Source organism: Triturus cristatus, chromosome 11 (assembly GCF_964204655.1).
Source record: "Triturus cristatus chromosome 11, aTriCri1.1, whole genome shotgun sequence".
Classification (NCBI taxonomy): Eukaryota; Metazoa; Chordata; class Amphibia; order Caudata; family Salamandridae; genus Triturus; species Triturus cristatus.
In genome coordinates, this window is record NC_140594.1 from 867,896,222 (window position 1) to 867,921,921 (window position 25,700).

General features: G+C 48.8%; 1 protein-coding gene across 3 annotated transcripts in view; it reads right to left on the reverse strand.

Moving 5' to 3' along the window:
• Positions 1 to 25,700, reverse strand: part of SMC4 (structural maintenance of chromosomes 4) — a 910,253-nt gene that overhangs the window by 483,304 nt on the left and 401,249 nt on the right. For all 3 annotated transcript variants that reach the window (XM_085634717.1, XM_085634719.1, XM_085634718.1), the window contains exon 13: positions 1,351 to 1,512. In XM_085634717.1, the coding sequence (XP_085490843.1) occupies positions 1,351 to 1,512 (162 nt within the window). The remainder of the gene's footprint in view (positions 1 to 1,350; positions 1,513 to 25,700) is intronic.

Consider the following 25,700-nt stretch of genomic DNA (forward strand, 5'->3'; position numbering starts at 1 on the left):
GATGGAATGCATGAAGCCCGTACAAATGTGGTTGTACAGCAGCCACCTTAAAATCAATGGCGACAAGACAGTGGTTATGTTAGCGGGAAATAATCCCGGTCTCTGGAATAATTTCTCATTGCCTATATGCCTGGGCGATCGTCCAACTCCAAGTGAGGTGGTAAAAAGCCTGAGAGTATTATTTGCCAAGAACCTCACCATGGCAGCACAAGCAAAGAAATTGGCGGGATCATGCTTTGGTCTCTTAAGAAACCCTTAGGAAGATTATCAAATTGCTTCCCATTAAACCCATAGAATAGTAATTCAAGGACTTGTCACGTTTAGACTACGGTAATATTATCTTTCTTGGGAGCACTAGGTTTGTCATTAGAAAACTACAGGTCATAAGAAATGCTGCAGCCAGAGTCCTGCTGAATATCCCTACATCACATTTGGCATGACAGACGCTGGCAAGCCTTCATTGGCTGACTGTAATGGAGAACTGAGCTTAAATCTCTGTATAGTCCAAAACGTAAAGCATGCTCAAAGACCACACATACTGAAGTAATTCATTGTTCCTTACCAGAATGCATGGGACTTACGATTAATCAATCTCTTCTGGCTATACCAAGAAAAAAAAGGAAAAAGTCAGAAGTGGAGGGCGCTCCTTTGATTACTTGGTCCCCAGGCTCTGGAACTCACTTCCACTAGGCTTAAGATCTAACAATAACAACAATGTATCTGTTCTCCTGAATGTATCCTGATCATCTCTCAGGTCACCTGTTAATGTCGGAAATCCCTTGTGTGGGTAGCCATGCGTTTTACAAGGCCCCCCGAAATGAAATTATTGAAGCGTTTATGACCATCAATGAAGATCCTACAATTTAGAATTAAAGTTCACATATTGCAGTTGTGCACAATGAAGTAGCCTACTTATTTGTAGTGACAGTTCAAACCTTTTCCAATGATAAACATAAATATCCAATTCATTTTATACATGTAGCAAAGGTGGCTTGTAAGCAATTGCACTTTTAGGTAAATGGGTTTAAAACACAAACCTTGGCTTTAGAAAAACAGATTTTAAAATATTGTTTTAAATGATAGCGCTAAAGGATACCACACAGGCAAGTGGAAAATTGCTTTTTTATGAACATTAATGATCACATGATCAAGCAACTACATTTTAAGAGGTGACAGAGCTGTAAGAAAACACCATCCGCTCGACTGCTAAGTAACTCGGCAATTCAGTGTTCGGTATTGTTATGACTGAAGACATTTAAATATACCACAATATAGTATTTTAATGCAGATGTGTGAAGAACAAAGTGTTAATAAAAGGTGCAGGATATCAGGCAATTCAAGTAGATTTACCTTGTCTAAACCTATAAATGTTGCTACTCCAATATTCTGCTTCTTCAAAAAATTGACACACTCTTGAGCGGTGTCAATAGTATCAACAACAATGTTATCCAAGGCACCGCATGATGAAGAGATGGCTACATCATATTTCTCATCAATAGCTCCCAAGTCACCCTGACAAGAAAAACATAAAGACGTTAAAATGTAGCTTGCCACGAACATCTAAAGGTAAAATCAGAAACATGACATGACAAACAAATGACAATATTTTGCCTTTTAAAAAGCATCCTCAATTTTAGAACTCCAGTTATTTTAAACTTATTCCTCCTGTGTCGAACTCTACCGTAAGGTCTTTTGCTCCCTTGATAGAACTTATTTTGTGTTTTATCATTTAACATGGACCCATAATCTCTTTACCTGCTGAGGTTTTTGTCTGCAACATTAAGGAGTCCTTTTTTGAGGTTTAGTGCACTTTGCACTTAACACTTTGCAACTCTTCTTCCAGAGTTTGTGAAGGAAACGGGTGTGAAAAACATTGGGTGAACGGTGAACCTGTGAAACTACAGACTTTTGAAAACTAGATCAAAATCCAAATTCAGCAAAGGGTCATTTGGTTAGATTGCTCATGGTTTACACAAAAACATTGTTGAAATAAAAAAAAATCCTCTTAAAAAACAGAATAAAATGCAAGTAGCAGGCATTTATCTGTAGTTTGTTACCTGTAGGTAAGAGCATCTATTTGTATACTCAGCGCACCCCCTACACTTTGGACTGATTTGATTGGTTTTTCCACTTGAATGCACCAGGCCCTGCTGTTCACACCCCAGTGCATGTGGTCTGACCCCCAATTAAAGTGTGCATGCAATTGGCTAACCCCGGATTGGCATAGCTAACTTACTACAAGACCCTAGTTTAACTTACTCCTGGTACACAGGGCTAGCAAGTTAATTGTCATAAGTAGACTTGCAGCAAAAACATGGCTCTAGGTCTGCCACGACAGCTTAGTCTGGTAGCTTCTAGCCTGCACACTCGATGTGACAAAATAACCCAGATCCTGACAGTAAAAGCTTGCAATCGTAGTTTTTGCAGTAGTATGGCAGGTGGCACCATTGGCAAGCATGGAGCTTCACTGCCCACGTGCTAAGATCCACATGGGACCACTGAACACTACTTCAAGGTAACAAATCAATTGTTCCATTAAAACGGACTTATTGCTGAAGTCGGATTTAAGGTAACTATTAAGGCAAAGTTGACTGTTGCCAAACTCTCTAGTTTCCTTTCCTGACTGTGCATAGTGAATAGTTTCTTACCTGTCGGTGTAGTTTTGCAGCGTGAATCTTTCTGGATTCACTATGCTGTGCATTATTCCGCGATCTTGTGGTTGGGTCCGGATTCGTAGTCTTTTCTTTTTTTTTTTTGTAGCCCAGGTGGGCGGCGACAACCCACCATTTGGTGCACCTCCCGTGACGTCGTCGTGCTTCCTGCGGAAGTCCCACCTTTGGGGCGCCATCTTCGGGTTCTTTTTTCCTCCCCCCCCCCCTTTTTTTTTTTAAACCCTAGGCGATTGATTAATCTTTCTTGTCCATTTTTCTGTACGTTTTCCTTCCTTTTGATCTTTTCTATTTTACCCCCTCTTCCTCCAGCCTCATCTTCCTGGCGGAGGTGGGTGGGTTCGCTAGTGAATCCAGAAAGATCTTCAAGCTGCAAAACTACACCGACAGGTAAGAAACTATTCGTTTTGCAGCGTGAATCCTTCTGGATTCACTATGCTGTGCATAGACTTTGTAGCGGTTTTCCTAATTTTGTGGCGGCTGGGTGGAAGATGAGCGTTGGTCGTTGAAAATGTGTTGAAGCACCTTCTGTCCAAACTGTGCTTCCTTGTTCATCTGAATGTCCACGCAGTAGTGTTTCGTGAACGTGTGCACAGATGCCCAAGTTGCCGCGAGACAAATGTCCTGGATGGGCGTGTTCGCCAGGAAGGCAACGGTGGCCCCCTTCTTCCTTGTGGAGTGAGCCTGAGGCCCTTCCGCTAGCTCCTGTCCAGCCTGTTTGAGGCAGAATTGAATAGTGAGGGCAATCCATCTAGCGATGGTGCCCTTAGTCACTGGCCTACCCATGAAGCTAGTGGCGAAGGACACAAACAGCTGCTTCGACTTCCTGAGATCCTTGGTTCTCTCAATGTAGTGCATCACCGCTCTTCTTGCGTAGAGGGTGTGCAGGGCCTTTTCTGCGTTTGAAGTCGGGTTTTGGAAGAAACTTGGAATCTGAATACTCTGATTCATGTGGAACGCCGACACCACTTTGGGCATGAAGTGTGGGTCCGTCCTCAGGACTACCCTGTCCTTGTGAATCTGAATGTAGGGTTCCTGTAGCGTTAGTACTTGAAGCTCGCTCACTCTGCATAGTGAGGTGATGGCCACTAGAAAGGCCGTTTTCATCGTCAACATTTGTAGTGTGGCCTTGTGAATGGGTTCAAACGGTGCCTTCATGAGCTCCGTCAGAACTACGTTTAGATTCCATGCCTGCGGCGGCAACCTTTTCGGGGGCCATTCTTTTTGCTCCTTCCATGAATCTCTTCACCACCTGCGAAGTGAAGAAACTTCCACCCTTTTCACCTCTGGTGTATGCAACGATCGCCGCTAGGTGTACCCTTAGGGAGCTCGAGCAGAGGTTACTCTTTAGAAGGTGTGTGAGGTACCTCAGTACTGTTGAGTCTCTTGTCATTCTGTTTTGCAGGCCCTTCTTCCTGCACCACACAGTGAACCTCTTCCATTTTGCGCTGTAGCATTTTCAAGTAGTTGGTTTCCTTGCCTCCCATAGCACTCGCATTGTGCTCGGCGGCAATCTTAGGTGTGCGAACTCTAGGTCTTCAGGAGCCATGCCGCCAAGTTGAGGGTCTCTGGCTCCGGATGCAGGACCTCTCCGTTTTGCATTGAGAGCAGGTCCTTTCTCCTCTCGAACCTGTATGGATTGCCTTGTGCCATTTCTTGAATTTGTGAGAACCATGTCTGCCTTGCCCACTGCGGAGCCACTAGGATCAGAGTCATGTTGCTGGTTCTGCACTTGTCGAGCACTCTGTGCAACAGGGGTATCGGTGGAAAGGCGTAGGCAAATGTCCTCGACCAGCTTATCCATAGGGCATTTCCCTGGGATTGCTGATCTGGTTGCCTGGACGCGAAGCTTTGGCATTTTGCATTTTGGTGTGTTGCAAATAGGTCTATTGTGGGAGTTCCCCATCTCCAGAAAAGCTTCTCCGTTTCCTGGCCATTGAGCTCCCACTCGTGCGATGCCGAGGTCTGCCTGCTTAGCCAGTCTGCCTCCACATTGTCCTTCCCCGGTAGGTGAATTGCCAGTAGATCTATCCTGAGAGGTATGGCCCATCTCCAAATCTCCTGAGCCAGCGAGGAGAGAGGGAACGACTGTGTCCCCCCCTGTTTGTGGATGTAGAACATTGCCGTGGTGTTGTCCGTTTGAACCAACACCCTCTGGTTGTACAGGTGCCTCTGGAATGCCTTCAGGGCTAACAGGATTGTTTTCAACTCGAGGTAATTGATATGGCGAACCGCATCTGCTGGAGCCCACAGACCCCTCACTCTAAGGTTGTCCATGTGCGCTCCCCACCCCTTTTGCGATGCGTCCGTGGTAATGGTCATTGTTGGGTTTGGTGGTGTCAGGCTTCTCCCTGCTGTCATGTTGTCTGTTCCAACAAGTAATCTCCTCCTGCACTGCGTGTGTAACAACCACTAGATCCTCCCAACTTCCGTTTGCTTGTGACCATTGCTGTTGTAGCCATTCCTGGAATGGTCTCATGTGCAGGCGTACATTCGGCACCAGCTGGATACACAATGCCATCATCCCAATCATTTTGCTCACTGACCTCACTGTCAGAGCTCGCCCCTTCTGGTAGAGCCGCGTCTCCTTCAGCAGGGCATCTGTCCTCCTGTCGCTGGGCACCACTGTACTGTTCAGGGAGTTGATTTTTGCCCCCAGGAAAATCTTCACCTGCTCCGGTTCCAGCGATGACTTCCCCCAGTGAACCGAGAACCCCAGATTCGTGAGAGTGTCTGTTACGCGTTTTGCGTGCCTCTCGCACTTCTCGCGTGAGTTTGCCTTGACCAGCCAGTCGTCTAAGTAGGGGTAGACGTGTATTGCCTGCCTTCGTAGGTGGGCCGCGACCGCCGACAGGCATTTTGTAAAAACCCTTGGTGCCGATTTTAATCCGAAGGCCAGGGTTGTGAACTGGTAGTGTTCCTGGTCGATGTTGAACCTTAGAAGGCCCTTGTGTCTTCTGTTTATTGGGATGTGCAGGTAGGCATCCTTGAGGTCCACTGTGACCATGAAGTCCCCGTCTCTTATTTGGGGCAGTACCTCCTGCAGCGAAGTCATTTTGAACCTTTGCGTTCTGATGAACTTGTTTAGGTACCGCAGGTCCAGGATGGGTCTGAGGTTTCCGTCTACTTTCGGGACCACGAAGTAGTTTGAGTAGACCCCCTTGTTGCATTCTCTGAACGGCACTGCCTCTATGGCTCTTTTCTAGAAGTTTCCGTGTTTCTTCTCTGAGTAGGTCCAGATCTTGAGCCGATCTCTGCCTTCCCTTTGGCTTTCTGTTTGGCGGTTTTTTCTCCAAATCTACGCAGTATCCGTACTGCATGATGTTCAGTATCCATTTGTCTGTGGTTATACGCCGCCACTCCTGAAGGTAGAACCTCAGTCTTCCGCCTACTGGTGTTGTATGCTCGTAGGCCTTTGATCCTTCTCTCCCCCCCGATGTTACTGTTTCGCGCCTCACCCTTGGGGGCATGTCGAGGGTAGGCGTCCTCTTGCGTGCTGAGTCACTTTGATGAGGGCTGGTCACTCCCTCTCCTCCTCTGGCCACGTCCGTTCCCTCTCCCGCGAAAGGACTGGCCCCGAGGTTGGTACTGCCAGTTTTGCTTCTGTTGACCTTGTCCGTGACTTTCACCCTGCTGACCCTGCTGGAACGTCTGGTGCGACGCCCCCTGCTGGCTTCCTCCCCTACCGTAGGGTCTCCTCGAGGGATTGCCTCGCCTCATTCCCCTCAGCTGTAGGGCCCCCATGGACCTCGCAGTTTCGTTTTCTTTTTTCAGCTGGGTGAGCTTCTCGTCTGTTGCTCCGAACAGTGTCTCTCCGTTGAAGGGGGTGCCAAGGATGTTGTTCTGCACCTCCGGTTTGAACCCCGAGATTCTTAGCCATGCATGCCTTCTCTCGGTGACCCCTATGGCCATGAGTCTTGCTGAAGTCTCTGCCCCGTCCAATGCCGTCTTTATACAGGAGTTGGCGATGTTTTTGCCTTCGTCTACCAGGTGTGAGGCTCTCTGGCGGTATTCTTCGGGGAGGTGCTTTACTAGCTCCCCCATCTCGTCCCAGTGCTGGTACTGGTGTCTATTGAGGAGTGCATTGGAATTCGCCATGCGCCAGTGCATTGCGGCGTTCCTCTCGACTTTTCTTCCTGTGAGGTCTATCCTCCTGCTCTCTTTATCAGGTGGTGGCCCCGAAGTTGTTGGTACGTTGGCCCTTCTCCCGGCCGTGGAAGCTATGATGGAGTCGGCGGTCACGCTACCTTTGATGCAAGGGGGGTCCAGGGAAGAGTGCTTATACTTCTTCTCTGTCCTGGGCGTGATCGACCGGCAGGTCGCTGGTTCCTTGAAGGCTTCTCTCCCCCGATTCATCACACTTTGTAGCATGGGGAGGAACTGGCTCCTCGTCTGGATGGGGAGCAGGGTCTCGAGGAGAAAATCGGCTTTCGGCTTCTCCTCGTAGAGTTTGACGCCGAAGGCTGTCGCTGCGCTCCTGACCACCATATTGTACACCCCGATATCGTCGGGTGGCGAAGGCCTCGAAGGGTACGTGTCCACGGGCTCCTCCGGGTTTTCGGTGTCGAGATCCTGCCATTCGATGTCGTGGCTGGTAGATGGCGCCGAGCCGTAGAACGACTGCTGGTCTTCTTCCTCGGCTTCTCCGCCATAATAGGGCTCGTCTTCCGCTTCGAGATCCCTTGTCAGGCCCTCGGTGTCGAATTCGTCCTCGACCTCGACGACGTCCGTCGATGAAACCGTTGGAATCTTTAATTCCTTCATCTTGGCGTCGAACTCCTTCTTCCTTTGAAGGATGTTCTCCATTTCGGCCTCGAGCCGCCTCTTCTTTTTCTCCATCTCGGAGATGCTTTCGGCGTCGATCGCGGGTCTTTTCGACGAAACTTGCGTCGACGTCGACCGTTCTTTCTGCGTCGATCGCCCCGTTTCCTCGGTTGTCTTCGACGACCCTTGCTTTTCGGCGTCTTTCGGCACCAGGGAGTCCTTTTCGAAGGATCCGCTCGGCCTCTTGTCCATGGTTCCCCCTTTGGTCGTCGAAGTTTTCGGCGCCGGGGCTCCCTTTGTGGACTTTGACTCTGATTTTCTCGAATCACCCTCGTGTTTGAGGTACTTTGTTTTGCGCTCGACGATTCTCTTACCTCGTCTTCTTTTTTGTCGGTCTCTACGACCGTGAAGTTTTCGGCTGTCTCGGCGACGTTGTCCTCATCGTCCGTGGAGAGGCCCAGCTCGTAGAGCGACGGGGCCTTACCCTTGCCATCCATGCTGGCGTTGGCTCTTTTCTGCCGATCTCTCATCCGGAGCGTCTTCGGCACGAAGGCTGAGCAGGCGTTGCAGTCCTTACTCTGGTGTTCGACCGGTAGGCAGAGGTTGCAGACCGGATGCTGGTCCTTCTGCGCGAACTTGTGGTGGCAGTTTGGGCAGAACTTGAATGGCGTCTTGTCCATTGCGCTCAGGGCCTCTGAGTGCGCATTCTCCAAGGTCGTCGAAGAAAGGCGCTGAACCTCCTTTCTTCGCGCTCCTGATGAAATCTCTTCCTTTCCTGTGATATCTTCTTAGTATTTATCGACGAAACTCGCTTTTCTTTCTTCTTCCTTCGATTGTAAATCTGGAGCTTCTCCGATGACGATCCAGACCCAACGGCGGAAAAAAGAATCTGAAGATGGCGCCCCAAAGGTGGGACTTCCGCAGGAAGCACGACGACGTCACGGGAGGTGCACCAAATGGTGGGTCGTCGCCGCCCACCTGGGCTACAAAAAAAAAAAAAAAAAAAAAAAAACACAAAGAAAAGACTACGAATCCGGACCCAAACACAAGATCGCGGAATAATGCACAGCATAGTGAATCCAGAAAGATTCACGCTGCAAAACTTGTCTCCAGAGACAATAGGCTACCACCCTATGCTAGGAAGCATGAAAAGCTCACAGGAAAGGGGAATTAATAAGTGTTTAAGGGAGGTGGCGTGGTGGACTTCAGCAGGATTACTACCGGGCATCGGCAAGAGGTGGCCCAGTTTCAAAGAGGCTACTAACTCAGTGAAGCAAATGGCAATCATACCTTAGCGTGCTTTCTCCTTTATGTAGGCAGACAGGCTGGCATCTGTTCCAGATGGGGAAAACACGTTGTAGAACTGGTTTCCAGGAGTGGCTATGCTAGGTATAACTTAGCGGTGTGCCCAGAGCTCCTCGCAGGGGAAGGAGATCCGAGCCATCTTGGGTTCAAGCAGAAAAGGGCACATAGATTGTTTTTGGGTCAAACCCCCAGGAAGAGATGTTAAGTGGGAATGGTTCCCTGTGAGAACTGTTGCACCATTGGTCAGTGGGTCCTCCTCTCTCACCAACAAGAAGATGGCATAAAAGTGGCACCCAGTCCTCAGATCACTACTGGACTTCTAAAGACAGAAGGAGTGTCCTGCTGTAGCTGGACATAGCAGAGGCTGCACTGAAGACTGAACTGCACATACTGCACACAAGGGACCTGAAAAAAGGATTGTACACTTGTGGAAAAAACTACACTTGGGCCAGGAGAAAAGGAGTGCCACCAATGCCAATTTGCTAGCCTCCTGTATAACTTCAGTACCCCCAACAGCAATGCAAACCAGCACCCCGTGGGAGCTCAACAACGCCCAACTGCCACTGGATGCCAAAGTGCCTGCTGGAAGACAGTCCTGACCCTCAGTAAGTACCCTCAAATCACTTGAGCCCATGACCATGGTCAGAGTTTGCTCCGATCCCCAAAACCAAAGATTCACTTACCTGCAAGGAATCACTCAGACTGCTATAACTGAGACCAGGTACCAGTGGTGACTGAACCTGCACTGGCCTCCCCTGGTGCAACATGTAAGTTAAGAGTACCGAGTCCGCAGACAACCCATCAAGGATCGTGGACATTAGGGTGGCTCCAGGAACACAACGCATCTCTTCAGCACCTTGTAGCAGACGCATCAGGACCACTTTTTGGCAGGACTGTGGTAAAGCATAAAATTACAAAGGACCCAGAGACAGGTGTAGCCGAGAGGTAACTGCCTCCCTGGACCCCAGTGGTCCCTGTGACCAGTCCTTAACACTTTGTGGCTCACTCAAGTGAAGACTAATACACGTTTTAGCCCATTGATTTAGGAACCACTAAGCCATTTACAACAGTTTATTGTATTCAGTTCAAAGCGAACTACAGTGATTTATCCACCGTTGAAAAACATTTCTGGTTTCCGTCAGATTTGTCGTATTCGTGGCTCTCAAAGAAAAATACAACCTATTTTAGAAATGGTGTAAGATTTTTATTCTGTCGCCTTGCTCATTGACTGTTTTGATACTTCTAAATGCTTTACACCTTCTTTGACTAAGCAGGACTACTCTGTGCCACAGCTATCCAGGCCTGAGCTAAGGGCTTTGGCATGAACCTAACTAGACCTGATAGAGAGTGCGATATCATATGGCAAGGTCTCACAATCACACCAGGTAATCCACTGTCCTACATTTCCCCAGTTGAAAATGTAATATATGTGTGAACGTCCATCAGTTGCCTGTAAAACACGTGATATCCATCAGCAACAATTGAAATTCCGCTTACGATTGTTCATTGTGTATAGACTATGCTTCAATTAATAAGGTAAACTCTACTGAACGAAAAACTGACATGTAGAAAACCTATGCAACTTTTAAAATGTGCCCAAGAGGAGTTTAAAGAAGAGGCGACTTGCACAACTCTGAATTTGAGGCTATCCATACAATCCAGTGATTCAGACTGCATTTTGCAAAATCCAATTGATAGCAACACATGTTCTACTAGTATACGTAAGAAATTAGGTCACTGGTTGAAGGGAGTGAAACCAGACTCAAGCAGCAACCACAATCCTCGTCAAGTAACAGCAAACTAAATTAACCTGTGCTCACGCCACAGGGGGCTTGGCACAGATCAGTCAGACTTAACTCAGAGGTAATGATTAAAGTATTTGTGCAACACTTCAAAGAGTAATAAAATGAGAACACCACAAAAGAATGTTCCCACAACATATTTGAAAAATAGATTATATTTTTATTAAAAAGACCAAAACGAATGAAATCCAGTCAGTAGTACTGGAGCCATGCACGTTTAAGGATTTTAGTAAAGATAGCACCAAAAGCACAATGTGCCAGCTGTGAATGTCTAGTCGCATAGGGCTGGGACAAAGTCACAAGTTCAGGCTGACTGTGCTAAAGCGCGGGTCGGCTACAAGGTCCCAGTTACGCCTTGTAAAACCCAGCTACAAAGCGTTGCAATGTCATGTCTCGAGGGTGTGTCGCACAGAGTTGCTTACAGGGGTCGGCCAGGCAGTGATGCGAGGTCCTGCATCAAGAAGGCAGTCAACGAGGAAGGCTTGCAATGCAAAGGCCTGCACTGAGGATGCTTCGTGCACCTTCAGGTTCCGAAGCAACCGTGGGGCTTGTGATGAGAAGTCCTGCGTCATCAGCGAGGTTGTTGAGGCGGTTCGGGTAAGGCTTCAAGGTCGATGTGGAGCCCTTGCGCTGGAAGATTCTTCGCAGCTGAGAATCAGTCAGTTGTGCTCCGGGTGGACCAGACAGCAGAGGACATCAGGTCTGCTGAATCCACAGATGGGCTGGCAGAGTACCTTCAGGCCCACTTCCAAGTGTCAGGGGCTGGGGTGCCACTACTTGGCAGGGTAGAATTCACAGTTGCAGAATCCATTTGCTGGTTACAAAAGACTAGTCTTTGGATTCATTCTGGTGGTCCTAGGTTGAGGCTGCAGGTCCAGTCCTTCTTACCCAGCACAGCAGGACAGCTGTCCAGCAGAGTTGCAGTCATGGCAACAGCACAGTAGTCCACCTTCCTGACAGTCTTCCAAAGGCCAAGAAGTGTACCAAAGAGTTGGTGCTGGAGGTTCATTATTTATACCCGATGCCTTCTTTGAAGTGGAAGAAACTTCTAGGGGATTCCCTCTTAAGTGCTCAAGTTTCTAGCCTCCCCTGGCTCCAGACTAGCTACAGGGGTTATGCAATCCTTTGTGTGAGGGCAGGACACAGCCTATTCAGGTGTAAGTGGGGCTGTGCCTAACTCCGCCCCCCCTACCCTACTAGTGATGATCCTCCCAGACGCACTTAAGCTCTCTATTGTACATGGTTGTGTAGGAGGAATGCACAAAGACCAATTGCCAACCACGCCCAGTCATGCGACCAGAGAGACTACAGGCACTAAATGGCCAAGACAGGAAAATGCTAAAACAAAAATTAAAGTGGTATTTTCAACATTGTAATACAAAATCTGACCACCATAAGAGGATTTTCCATTACAATTTCAAAGGCAGCAAACATGAACAGTTTACTTCTTCCCATTTTGAAGTTATCAGTTATCCTTATTAAATGAAATAAGGCAACACCAATGTTATCCTATGAAAGAGGTAGGCCTAACAATAGCAATTTATTTTTATTTATTTTTACTACCAGGAGATGTAAAATTTAAAAAGACATGTCCTACTTTTTAAATACAGTGCACCCTGCCCTGTGGGCTGTTTAGGGCCTACCCTAGGGATGACGTTTGAGCCTGGCAAAAAGTTCATTTTGCCAGGTCGAAATGGCTGTTTAAAAACTGCAAACAGGCTGCAATGGCAGGCCTGAGACAGGTTTACAAGACTACTTGAGTGAGTTGTACAACAAAGCTGCTGGCCGACCAGTAGCACTTAATTTACAAGCCCTAGGTACACGGAAGAACCACTTTACCAAGGAATAAGGTACATTATTTATAGCAATTGGGGACAACCCAATGTTATTATGCTTCAAGGAGTGAGCAAATGTTTTTGAGCACTGATTATTAGTGCTAACGTGCACAGAGTCCCAAGGCCAACAAAAACGAAATAAGAAAAATATGGAGTAGTAAGGCAAAATGAGTGGGGGGACCAAACTAAGAATGAAAGGTCTAGCAGACTGTGTTCACACACTTTTCACGATTAAAAAAAAAAAAAAAGGTACCCTATTTATGAAATGAAAAGGAAGGTTTATATAGCGCAACTGTCACTCCTGACGGAGTCTCCTGGCGCTGCTATTTATGAGCTGGACCTAGTGCCTGTGATTGGAAAAACCCCAAAATGCAAAAAAACGATATCAACTTCTACCTATTTATGGTGAAGTGGGTGGCAGCGGTGTATGGGCCGGGGGATCAGTGGCGACTCAAGGAAACCAATTATGCCCAGATATTTTTGAAAACTAGACATATAGGGTAGCTTAGCTATTGGGAATCCTTCCACATATTTCTACCCAGAATGAACTGCAAGCCTCAAACTTTGGCTAAAATCATAACTTTCTCACATATCTGTAAGGGTAAATTACGGATTCAGCGAGGATCCATACAATACCTACCACCCAGCATTCCACACCTGTTCTGATAAAAAGGGTGCCTCATTTGTGTGGTCAGTTCCTGTTTGCAGCCGAAAGTCCCAGTTAAACGAGGTACAGTTATTTATCAGGAGAATGTAGGAATGGTGGGTGGTAGAATACCTCAGATTCTGGAACATTGTCAGAAATGAGGAAAAATGATGATTTTAGCCAAAGTTTGAAGTTTGCAGGAGATTCTGGGTAAGGAACCTTAGTGGGATCCATGCAAGTCACAGCATCCTGGATTAGTCTGGGTCTCAGAAATGCACAGGGTTCCCTGGTTGCGGAGTGATCTAGAGCCTATATAGTACAGCCTTTCACAACTGCAACTGAGAAGAAATGGGAATTTATGCCCATTTACCAGCCTACATTTCAAAACAACATCTGAAAGAATCTAAAACACCTTTACTCTTGCCATGGGGATGCTCTAGACCCTAGAAAGACAGTTGAGGCTTAATGGGTGGAGTTTGTTGCACGCCTGAGCAGGTGGTAAAAAAACAAAAAAAAACTCACCCCCAATACTGAAAGAAACAAGGCATTTGCAATGCAATAGGTATCGCATTTACGTGAGTTTGAGTTATTGGCATTGTAAATGACAATGCCTTTTATTTATGTTTTGGTTTTTAAAACACAAATAAAAGGCATAGTCATTTATAATGCTAATAGCTTAAATTGTTGCGAAAGCGAGCCCTATTGCAATGCAAATGCTTGTTGATTAGGGCTCTAAGAAGAGCCTGGCTGGCTATGTCCTCAGTGCGGTTGGTTCTGAGAACACAGCATAGGATGGATTGATTGCTTAGGTCTGACTTAGAAAGAGTGGTCAGAGAAAGCAAGTGGCATCAGGAGCAACAAACCCTGTGGGCGGTGTTTAGGGGTGTCTGTGGATGAACCGAAGAGTAGATAGGGGTGCATTGTGGGAACTTACTGGCACAGTGACTCAATAACTCCAGAGTATGTGACAGTGAGCTTACAGCCTGAGTCATGCTAAAATGTATTACAATGAGGCTGTGCGCTGAGTGGGAGAAGAGTAGCTGTGGGAGGGAAAAGGGTGCATGAGGGAAACATATTAGGAGCAGGCAGCGGAAGTCGGGTGGAGAGAAAATATGCACGAAAAATAAATAAATACCTTATCTCGACCGTTTTGCGAGTGCCGTTTCCTGTGCGGCGCTGATATTGGCAAAACCCTGCAGGTTGCAGTTATGAGGCGGGGCTTGCAGAATGCCCAACAGAGTTTGTCGAGCGGCATATTACAATATAAAGGCACGGCTCAGCAAACGAGTTTTTTTCAATATTTTATGAATAAATTATTTTTTAAATGTTGTTTGCGAACCTCGCCTCTCCTTGGCGAGGAGGCGGCACAAACAACAAGCACGTAAACAAGCTGGCGCCAAGCACTAAAATATGGCAACTCGTCTGCCGCATCCCTAGCCACAAACTGTGCAAAACCTTCCTTTGCACGTCACGGTGTGTTTACCATATGTCACCATGGTCTCCTCGGAAAATATTTTGAGATCTACTCTCGAGACGCGTCCTTTCTGTTGCGGTGAAAGTACACGCATACTTTGAGGATTCCATCGAATACATTCAACCCCAAATGAATGCGAGTTTATGCAAGCCGCTCCGAAGGAATGGCACCTAAATCTGTACCTACGAGACGCCAGACTATTTGTAAGCAGGGGGCTGGTTTCAAACAGCCTGGCGGGTAACAATATACGTTTTCGATGTTTTGCTGCGCACATAACATGCCACACAGCCATCTTCCGAAAATACAAGCCACAAGTAGCAGATTTTTGGAGGAGAACTTACCACATCATGCCTGCGCGTCAAGAGCATTCCACCGGCATTGTTACGGAGAAGAGGAGGTACATTTCAAGTGAACGCTGCACACGTCACACACTCACCCTCCTCCTTGGTCAACCCGAAAAGGGAGGGGGTGATGTATTTGCTCAGCTTTCTCGCCTGCCAAAAGGTTTCTTGTCTTTTTGAGGCCATGTGTTTGGCCCCATAAAGATGAGACACCTTTTGCGACGAACACAAAACAGGCCAGGCCGTCCAAATGGGACGGCTCAGAAAGGCAAGCAAATACATCACCGACACCTCTTTTCCAATGGCTGGCCACCGTTTAGCATAAACTGTGACGCCAGCCAATGGAAAAGAGGGGAGGGGCTTAATGCCCCTTACAGAAAATACCCACATCATTAAATCTCTCCAGCGAGACTGCGCATGCGCGAAGCCTTATGCTAGCGAGACCTAAAAAATGAAAAAAGTACCCATCAATAAAATAAAATCCATGCCGTCATCTGGGGTTTTCCCATTTCCCTAGGGACTACAAGTATGCTGCTACTGCTGGTAGACACTTTGGAAACACTCTTGGAGCCGAATTTATCCTGAAGACCAGTACTCTGAACTGACAGTGAGACTTGTTCATCACAAATTGCAAGTATTTCTAATGTTTTGAAACATAGGGATGTGTAGCCAAGTGTCTTTCAGATGGATTAGTTTATCTGTAACACCAGTTCTCTCGTAGGGGAATCTACATTAAAGTCACAAGTGTTTGAATAGGATATCTGACAGACCATGCATGTGATTACTTTGCATGCCTTAACAACGCGGTCTTTACCACAACCACGTCTTTACCATGCATGCCTTTACAACACATTTTGTTGTAAAGGCATGATTGGTAAAGGGATATACATGGTAAAGGATACAGCCCAGCCCTCGCCCTGAGCCTTAAACCGGCCACCAGCCTTGCAAAGACCCTATCCCGACTCCAGCTCCTCCCCAAGCCCTAAACCCAGTCTTGCCCAACCTAAAAATTCTCACCAAGCCGTTCCTTCCATCGTCGTCTGGGCAGAAAGACTACAACATCTCCCACCCCCTCGCTCCAAATCTAGAGCACTGGCTGCTTTTACAACACATATGCCTTTACCGTCTTTACAACTGAAATTGTAGTAAAAGGCATATGCATGGTAAAGGCATATGCGTGGTAAAGGCATATGCGTGGTAAAGGCATATGCGTGGTAATGCTTGCGTTGAAATGGCACACGTTTACACCACGTTATTTCGGTTTCAATAGATCAGCCCCTGTAGGTCTTCATACAATATCTTCTTAAGTGCAGATGTTGGCCTTTCTTCAGGAAGGCCTGAAGAAACACCAAAGAACATAATATGCAGCCTAGAAAACAGGCTACATTGGAGAAATACTTTAAATTGCACTCACAAAGGGGTTAAAATACCCCTGAATACATACAATTTTGAAGTGAAAATTTATGAAACAGCTTAAATCTTTCACAAACCCTTTTTTGAAAAGATTGAAGATTAAGGATAGCAGGACAGTGTAACCCCATAGGCTGCCAGTAGGAGTTTCAAATAGTGTCTGCGCCTTTAAGGAGTAAGACCACAAGTATCTCATCATGCTTAGCAGGTGGCAGTTGACTCCTTTCCTTTTCAAGGAATGAGTTAGTGATAGCAAATCTTGGACCCACATCGAGGGCACTTCTTGAAGGGAGTTCTTTCCATCAGCCGAGACCGGAGCCGGAATAGGCCCGAAGGCCGCCGTCGACGACCGGAATCGAAGAAGTGCCGAAGAGAAGGTGATTAAGATGATTTATTATCTGAATGAGCTCGATGAGCGAGGATTTTGCGTCGATCGTTGAACTGGAAAAGTTCAGAACCGGAGCGCGAATTATTACATCCGAGCCCGATGGCGGAAAAAAACAATCTGAGGATGGAGCCGAAGCCCATGCGCAATACGAACTAAAGGAGGAGTCACCAACCTCGTGACTTCCAAAGACTTTCCAAGAGGAAAAACAAACTGCAAACATCCGGGCCCAACACCAGATGGCGAGCTATGCACAGTGTACAATCTGCAGCTCATATGCCTCGAACATTAGTTTTCCCAAAATCCACTCTGGTGTGCATACGGATTTATAGACCACCCCACTGCAATAGGGGAATTAATTACTGAATTGGCTAATTATCCTTTAACCATAGATTGTGCTAAAATTCTGTTAATTGGAGACCTGAATTGGGGGGAGTCGGGGCTCTAAGGAGCTCACAGACCTATTCAATAACTTGAACCTAGAAGGACATATAACTGAACCCACACACAAAGGGCATGCATTAGACCAACTATGGACCACTAACTTCTCGGTCCATAACTTTACTGTTAACCCATGTGTGTGGTCAGACCACCGCCTAATACACTTTACAGTAAGTTGTCTATCCCTAGTTAAATCCATGAACGGCCCAAAAATGTTGACTAGGAACGGGAACCGCATCGCTTGCCAGAGTTCCTTAACACCCTGAAATCCACACTTCCGCCTAGAACAAATAATGTTGACTAGTTGGAGACAGCTATCTACAACTGGCAATCAAGTGCAAGAGAGATTTACGACCCGCTAGAAAGGAAAGAGCAGTTTGAGGCGGCACGAGGCATATAAATGGTTTACCATAGAGTTAAACTCAGTAAAATTTAAAACCCGCCAGGCGGAACGAAAATGGCGGAGAAGCTATTCTCCTGCAGAAAGGAAAATGTACGAAATGCACAAGTTAATACTTGTGTACCGATATATCTGTAAGAGACATTAGTTAGTGATAGATTCCTTACCTTAGAATATCCCCAGGCGTCAGACTGGATCCGGAAAGTCTTTTCGTAGCAGTACCCTTGCGCCTCAGTAGGTGGCGTCGTGCGGCTCCGCGTCCGTCACTGGCATCGTATGCACCGAGATCACGTCACGGAGACTACTTAGGCACCACCCATGCGCACTGACGTCAGTTCTGTACACGACTTTCCACGCCAGGAACGCAGAGCCATGCAAGAAACTGACCACTGGTGCCATGAAACTAGGTCTTGAAAGGGGGATGACCTTAACCCTAGAACCAGGTCGCAGAACGGGGAGGATGGGTGGGGCGCTAAGGAATCTATCACTAACTACTGTCTCTTACAGATATATCGTTACACAAGTAGTAACTTACGCATCTGAAAGAGAAAAGTTAGTGATACACTCCTTACCTTAGAATAGATACCCCAGCAATACCAACCCCGGTGGTGGGTCTGCGAACAGGATTACACCAGAAAGGCACAGAGAACAGAACGGCCAAAGAAGCTGTCTCTCCAGACCTGGCTGTCAAGCAGTTAAGCTTGGTAAACGTGTGCAGCGAGGCCCATGTAGCTGCCTGACAAATGTCCTGCAAGGGAACGCCGCGTCCCAAGGCAGTAGTGGTCCTGGTCGAATCTGCAAGCAGCCCCACACTTCTTAGCCAAGGAGTAACATGCTTTGATGCACAGAACGACCCACCGAGAGATGGTCCTCTTGTGCACAGCCCGACCTATTTTGGCACCCACGTAGCCAAGAGCTGGTCATCCACCCGGAACAGCTGGGTACGATTTAGATAGAATGCGATTGCATGTTTCGGGTCCAGACAGTGGAGCCTCTCTTCCTCCCTCGATGCAGAAAGAAGGTAGGCAAAGTGATGGTCTGCCCGATCTGGAAGGGCGTGACCACCTTTGGCAAAAAAAGAAGGACGGGTCCTTAACACCACCTTGTCCGGATGAACAGAAAGGAAAGGAGGCTTAGAAGAAAGAGGCCGGAGCCCACTCATTCTTCTGGTAGAGGTGATAGCGACCAGAAAATTAGTCTTAAGAGTAAGAAGACAAAGGATAGATATGAAGAGGCTCAAAAGGAGCACACATCAGATAGGTCAAAACGAGATTCAAGTCTCATTGAGGCATGAAGAACGGCACAGGAGGAAACGTGTGCGTAATGCCTTTAAGGAAATGGTTACCACCTGGGGACTTAAAGAGAGAAGGTTGATCTGGAAGCCTCAAAAAGGTGGAGATGGCCAAAAGATAACCTTTGATAGTGCCCAGAGCAGAGCCCTGCTGGGGCAAAGAAAGAAGGAACAGAAGAACTTCAGAGAGAGGGGCAGAAAGGGGATTCACAGCCTTTGCTGTGCACCATGCCACAAACTTGGTCCACCTGCACGCGTACACCGTTTTAGTGGAGGGACGCCTGGCTGCCAGAAGGACATCACAGACTTCGGGAGGAAGATCGAAAGCTGTCAACTGTTGCCGCTCAATCTCCACGCATGGAGGTGGAGGTTGAACAGGTTCGGGTGGAGGACCGTCCCCTGCTGCTGCGACAGAATGATCCTCCCGAAGAGGCAGACAGATCAGGGGATCGATCGCCATGCTGAGTAGCTTGGGATACCAGTATCTTCTTGCCCAATCCGGAGCCACAAGGATGACTTGTGCCCGGTCGCGCCGAATCTTCAGCACTCTGGGCAGAAGTGGTATAGGCGGAAAGGTGTACAACAGACCGCAACTCCACTCTCTACGAAAAGCATCGCAGGGCGAGTGCCGCCTTGGAAATTCCAACGTGCAGAACTGATGACATTGCTCATTCTCTTCGGTGGCGAATAGATTTAACCAAGGCTCTCCCCACTGCTAAGAGACCTTGCGCCACGTCCGAGTGCAGAAGCCATTCGTGATCCATCAAGCACCGGCGGCTGAGTTCATCCGCCCTGGCGTTCAGAGAACCTGCCAGGTGTTGAACCACCAAGGAAATGCCTTTATGTTCCAGCCACGTCCAGAGGTGCAGAGCCTCCAAGACCCAACCCCGCCCTGTTTGTTGCAATACCACATGGCAGTGGTGTTGTCCGTGAACACCTGCACCACACTTCCCCCGGACAGAGGGAAGGAGTGCTTTCAGTGCAAGCCGGATCGCCCGAAGCTCCAAGAGGTTGATATGGAGCCGGGACTCCGCCGGAGACTAGAGCCCTCTGATCTCTGCCTCTCCCAAGTGGCCGCCCCATCCCAGGAGGGACGCGTCCGACACTACTGTGTACTCCGGTTGGGGAAGGGAGAGGGATTTGCCCTTGACCCAATCGCGATTCGTAAGCCACCACTGCAATTGTCGTGCAGTGCCCTCAGAGATCTGAACATGATCAGACAGGTTGCCCTGATGCTGCGCCCACTGGAACTTCAGGTCCCACTGCAGAGCCCGCATATGCCATCTGGCATGTTGCACTAACATGATGCAGGAGGCCACCAGGCCCAGGAGCCGGAGGGTACCCCTGACTGAAACCCAGGACAGAGGCTGAAAGATCGGAATCCTAGCCTGAATATCCTAGACTCGCTGCTCGGGAGGATAAACGCGAAACCGCGTCGAATCCAGAACCGCTCCGATTAAGGGGAGCTTCTGAGAGGGACTCGGGTGAGACGTCGGCACGTTGATGGAGAACCCCAACAAGTGCAGGAGGTTGGCCTTAGTCTGAAGGTGGTGGACAACTGCCTGGGGCGAGCCTGCCTTCAACAGCCAGTTGTCAAGGTAGGGGGAAGACGGACACCCCCGACCTGCGCAGGTGAGCTGCGACCACCGCCATCACTTTCATGAACACCCGAGGGGCACTGGTAAGGCCGAAGGGGAGCACGGCAAACTGAAAATGCTCCTGGCCTACCGTGAACAGCAGGTAACAGGTGGGCCGGCAGGACGGGGATGTGAAAATATGCGTCCTGCAAGACCAATGCTACCATCCAGTCTCCAGGTTTGAGGGCAGACAAGATCTCAGCGAGAGTCAGCATTTTGAACTTCTCCTTCCAGAGGAAGCCATTGACGTTCCGGAGGTCCAAGATGGGGCGCAGGCCCCCTTTGTCCTTCTAGGGGACCAGAAAGTAGTGGGAATAACAACCACTCCCTACTTCTGGCCTAGGAACGCGCTGTGAGAAAGTGCCATCTTTCTTTCATGGTATGCCCCCACTTTTTGCTTAATTGCTGAATGTACTTTGAGTGTGCACTGGACTCCTGCCAATCAGGTGCCCAGGGCCTATGTTCCTTCCCTAAAAACCTCAAATTCTGGCCACATGTCAGCCCCTGGTAAATGGTACCCTAGGTACCCAGGGCCTTGTGACCAGGGAAGGCCTCTAAGGGCTGCAGCACTCATTGTGCCACCCTTAGAGGCCCTGTACCCTAACACACACACTGCCCTTGCAGGCTGAGTGTCTGGGTACAAGACAAAACAAAGTCGGCATGGCACACATCCCTGTGTGCCATGCACACCACCTACACTGCCTGGCATACATCCGCCACCCCTCTAGGTCGGTGCCCTATGCCAGTGGTGTGGGCACTGGAGCATGGGCCCTGTGCCCCTACAGTACCCAGGTCCATTCCTGGGCACTGTAAGTGCAGTGCTGCCATTTAAGAGCACATGGTGCCTAGAGCTTGTCAAACACGAACTCCACAGCACCATAATGGCAACACTGAAGACTGAAGTTTGGTATCAAACTTCTCAGGACATTAAGCCCGCACTGATGCCAGTGTGGGATTTAATGTACCAAGCACCACAGAGGGCATCTTAGAGATGCCCCCTGAAACCTAACCTACAATCCACGTCTGGTCTGGAAGGCTGCCATACAGCAGACATACTGCTGGACCTCTGGGTAGGAGAGCCCCTGCTCTCCTGGGCCTGCAACAATGCACATCCTGGGCGAGGTGCTAGGTCTCTTACCCCAGGATGGAAAGGGGGAAGCTTCAAAGGCATGCCGCCTCTGTGAGCTTCCCCAGGCCACTTGCTGCCCCACTATGGCGGGAATCCTGGCCGGAAACCCCAAATAAGGACAGGGGATGAGCCAGCCTGCCAACCCCACCCCTCAGGTGGGGGAGGCGAGGATTAGCACATCTCCGGGCGCTCGCCATCTTGAAGATGGGAGGCCCTGCCCAATCAGGACTAGGCTACTGCCCCCCTCCCACAGGAGTGGCAGGATAGGGGGTGTACCCACCCCAGGGCAGGGACCCATTGGTCCCTGCCCTTTACCTACCTGTAACACCCCTAAAGCTAGTATTTAGGGGCACCCTGAACCTTCCTTCGATTCCAGATTCCGTAAAAGCAAAGAAGAGCAAGAAGGAAGAAGACCTGCCGTGCAGCTGCTAAAAAGAGGAAGATACCAACTGCTTTGGCCCCAGCCCTACCGGCCTGTCGACCCTCGAACCTCCTCCTGCTACATCCTGGCACCTCTTGTGGCCAGCAACCTCACAAACCCCGGAGAACCTGGCAACCTTTTGGCTCCAAGCACCTGGGACTCCCATGAGTAGAGGCTCTGCTCAAAACCAGCTTCTAACCCCTGGCATCAGCCCGGAACCGCAAACCCTGCACCCGCCAAGCCTGGCCTGGGCCGGAGTGAACAAAGACCCCGAGGACGTCCCCCCGGCGACTGTGACCCCGAATCCGGCACCCAAGAACTCACCTCGACGCTCCTGACGACGCCTGCAGCCTCAGAACCAGGGACCCCGCCCCAACCGTGATCAACAGAGGGTAAGACTTCCCGACACTAAATGGCACCCCTGCACCCAGCGCCCTGCGGCCTGCCTGTGCCCAACTCCTGGGTACCCACCTATCCTCCAACTACCCAACTTACTTCTCGAAGTGGTGGTGGCACCTGAAGAATCTTCGTCCCAGAGCTTGCAGTATTTGTTCAACAAGGAGCTTTGCAATTGAAATCTATTGTGCACCCAAAGGCTCCAAAGCACCCTGCACCCAGCCGCCCGAGTGGCCCTGGCAGTGTAACCTCTACACCTATCTACTTCCCCATTTACCCTGAGCAAGTGACCAGGAGCCCAGCTCCCACAGCCTCGTGGCCTGCTAGTCAGCAGCCACCAACCAAGGCCCCCCTGCCTCCCAGAGGATAACATTGGGCCTAACTCACTCTGCACCCGTCTGCCCCTGTGGGTGAAACAACTGTACTTACCTGACCCTGGGAGACCCCCGAGTCTGTGCCCAGAACCTTAACTCTGCCAGTCGAGTACTTACCCAAAAGCCGACAACCCAATTTTCCTCCATAGGGAAACAGAAGAAATTTCAGAAGAAACCAGTCAAAGTGTGGAGTTTCTAAAACCTAAAATATTCACCTAAAATCAACCGAGTAACGAAAACGAAAATACCCACATGCTATTATGAGAGATGCCAGTGCTGGATCTTGGGCCCAGCACTGACCCTGAAAGATTTTCACAACCGTATTTATCATTAACCCAATTTTCTTCCATAGGAAATCATTGACTGTTTTTCTGTGAAATTTCTTCAAAGTGTCGATTTTTGCAAACTACAAATATTCTTTAAAAATCGTACCAACTGTGAGAAACGACAGTAAATAGCACAATATACACTGGGGAGGAGACCAAACCATATATTAAAAAAGTGGTATAAGAACCACGACTGGAATAGACAGTGCCTAGAGCACGTAGAATCGCTGGGAACCCAAGGAACCACCCAAGGTAGTGACACAAAGGACCCACGGGGGACGCGTGCAGTGTGAAGACAGCCACGAGCTCCATACAATCCTATTGGAAAGTCACAGTTGGAATTTTAGAGTTTAAGGACACATAGGAGAGGACTTGGAGCAAACCTTATCAGATTTAGAAGGTTCTAAGGCCAGCACCCACGTGAGCACCGGAGACTCGTGTTACTTAACCCTGGGAAGCCGGGTGCCCACATGTCAAATGGTGTCGGGAATCTTCAACGTCGTCAATGGAGATTTGCTGCAAAGTGCTACTGCTGTGGAAAGGAAGTGTGTCCGGTGTGATCCAAGCCTAGATCGAAGATGTGAAGAACCTGAAAGCAGAGGGGACAGAGTCACGATAGACGAATGCCCACCGATGTCAGGTGTTTCAGGTGCGATGAGGTAAAGATTGACTCCACTGCCGGGGGGGGGGGGGGTGTGTCGGTGTCCGGATTGGAGACCAACAAACCTTGGCAACGGCAACCCACGCGGTGAGAGTAAAACGGCTTCGGTGTGGACCAGCAAGTTCCTGTAGACTCCCCAAGCGATGGAGAGTCAGAGCACGTCTGGAGCAACCAGGTAAACCCGTTGAAAGTCAAAGTAGCCTTCTCGGGGACCCACAAGTCGACGGACAAGGGATCGCAAATTGACCTCAAGAGGAATCACTTAATACCAGCCCACGGGTCACTCGAGGAGTGTAGGCCAGTAATCTTCGGTGGAATCACTGTTCGGGGTCAGGACTACAAGCACTGCCTCAGGGATCGCCAAGAAGCATATGCTGCAGCAAAAGTGTCCAGGGGTTCGGGTTGCACGGTCCCCACGAGGGCTTTGAATCTCAGGATTGCTGAGAGTACGGATCAGCCTCGGTGAAGCTTGGAAACCCACCGCCTGTGTTGCAAAGTCTTCGAAGTCCTTCAGGAGCTGCGTAGTTCCAAACGAGACAGATGCGTCTTTGGTGCCTGCCTTGCAAGGGAGATACTCTTTTACTCCAAGGAAGATTCTTCAGTCATCCAACGTCTTGTAGATAGTAGAAGTACTGGGATTCTGTAACAGTTTCTTCCAGGTAAATCTAAAGTCCTGTAGTCAGGGGTTCCAACTTTATACCCAAGGAAGGGGTGGGACAATCTCTGGGGAAACACCTATGGGTGGGTCAGGACAGAGGGGTGGCTACACCCATATCCTTTGTCCAGTTTCGTGCCAGAGCAGGGGTTGGTAGCCCCTGCAACCAATTTGAGCTGGACTATGCACAGGGACACCAAATGTGCCCCCAGTGCAGACATCAAAACACTCTTGGAGTGCACCCACAAAGAACCAATACACTAAAGCCTGTCTGGGAGGTGGTTACACCTCCCTATGACAGGAAACCTATTGTCCAGACCTCCCCTGTCTGAGTTTCGTCCAGCAGCAGGAGGGCAGACTTGTGTCTGTGGCTGGCAGCATCCATTTTGTGATTCCAGGGTTCTGTTAAGCTGGTACCGGGTGTACCGGTGAAGTCACGTTTCTCCCTCTAGTAGGGTGGAATCATACCTCCCCCGCCAGTTACTGGCGGGGAGGTATGATTCCAAGATGTTTGACACCAAACAACACGTTTCCATGAAGCCACTCCAAAGTTAGCATTTACCGCGAGGTTATAATGCACTTAAGAGTATATGGTTTGGCTGCATCACAAACAACCCCGGAATAAAGGTTTTGAAGGCTGCAGAGGGGCTCTGCTCATGCACGAGCACCCTCTCACATAAAACCCAGCCCCTGCCTTCAGGATTGATAAGTCCAGCCATAGGGGTGACTGATAGATTTATATGTCCAGTGATATGGCTAGATATAGGGAACCTACATCTGAGTAAAGGGTGCATACACCGCCTTACACAGGCTGCTGTTGCAGACCTGTGGTGTAATTGTAAATGGTCTCCCAGGGGTGGCATAATACATGCTGCAGCCCCTGAAAGGCCTCTGGGGTACTTATGCCCAGGGTACCTATGCCCTAGGGTACATAGTATACCAGATACTAGGGACTCATAAGGTGTAAGAAAGTGGGTTTCTATTGCAGTAACCCCCCCCCCCCCGCTTTTTTTGCCTGCCTGATAACTGATGCACTTTTCCTTGTTCTGCCCTGGGCTCCTGCCAATCAGGTGCCCAGTGTGAGAAAGTGGCTCTGTATATACTGTTCCCTAATAGGTACAGGGTGTACAGAGTCTACAGTCCCCCAGAGGCTGATAGAGGTCAAAGTTAGGTATGACCTTACTCTCAAAAGTGGTAGCTTGGTCGAGCAGTAAGGCAGTACCAGAGGACAGTGTAAAGCATTTATTGTACACACTCAGTCAGCAAATGGTTTCACACACTCAATAACTGAACTCTAGGCCAATGGTTTATATATATAAAATATATGCTTGTTTTATT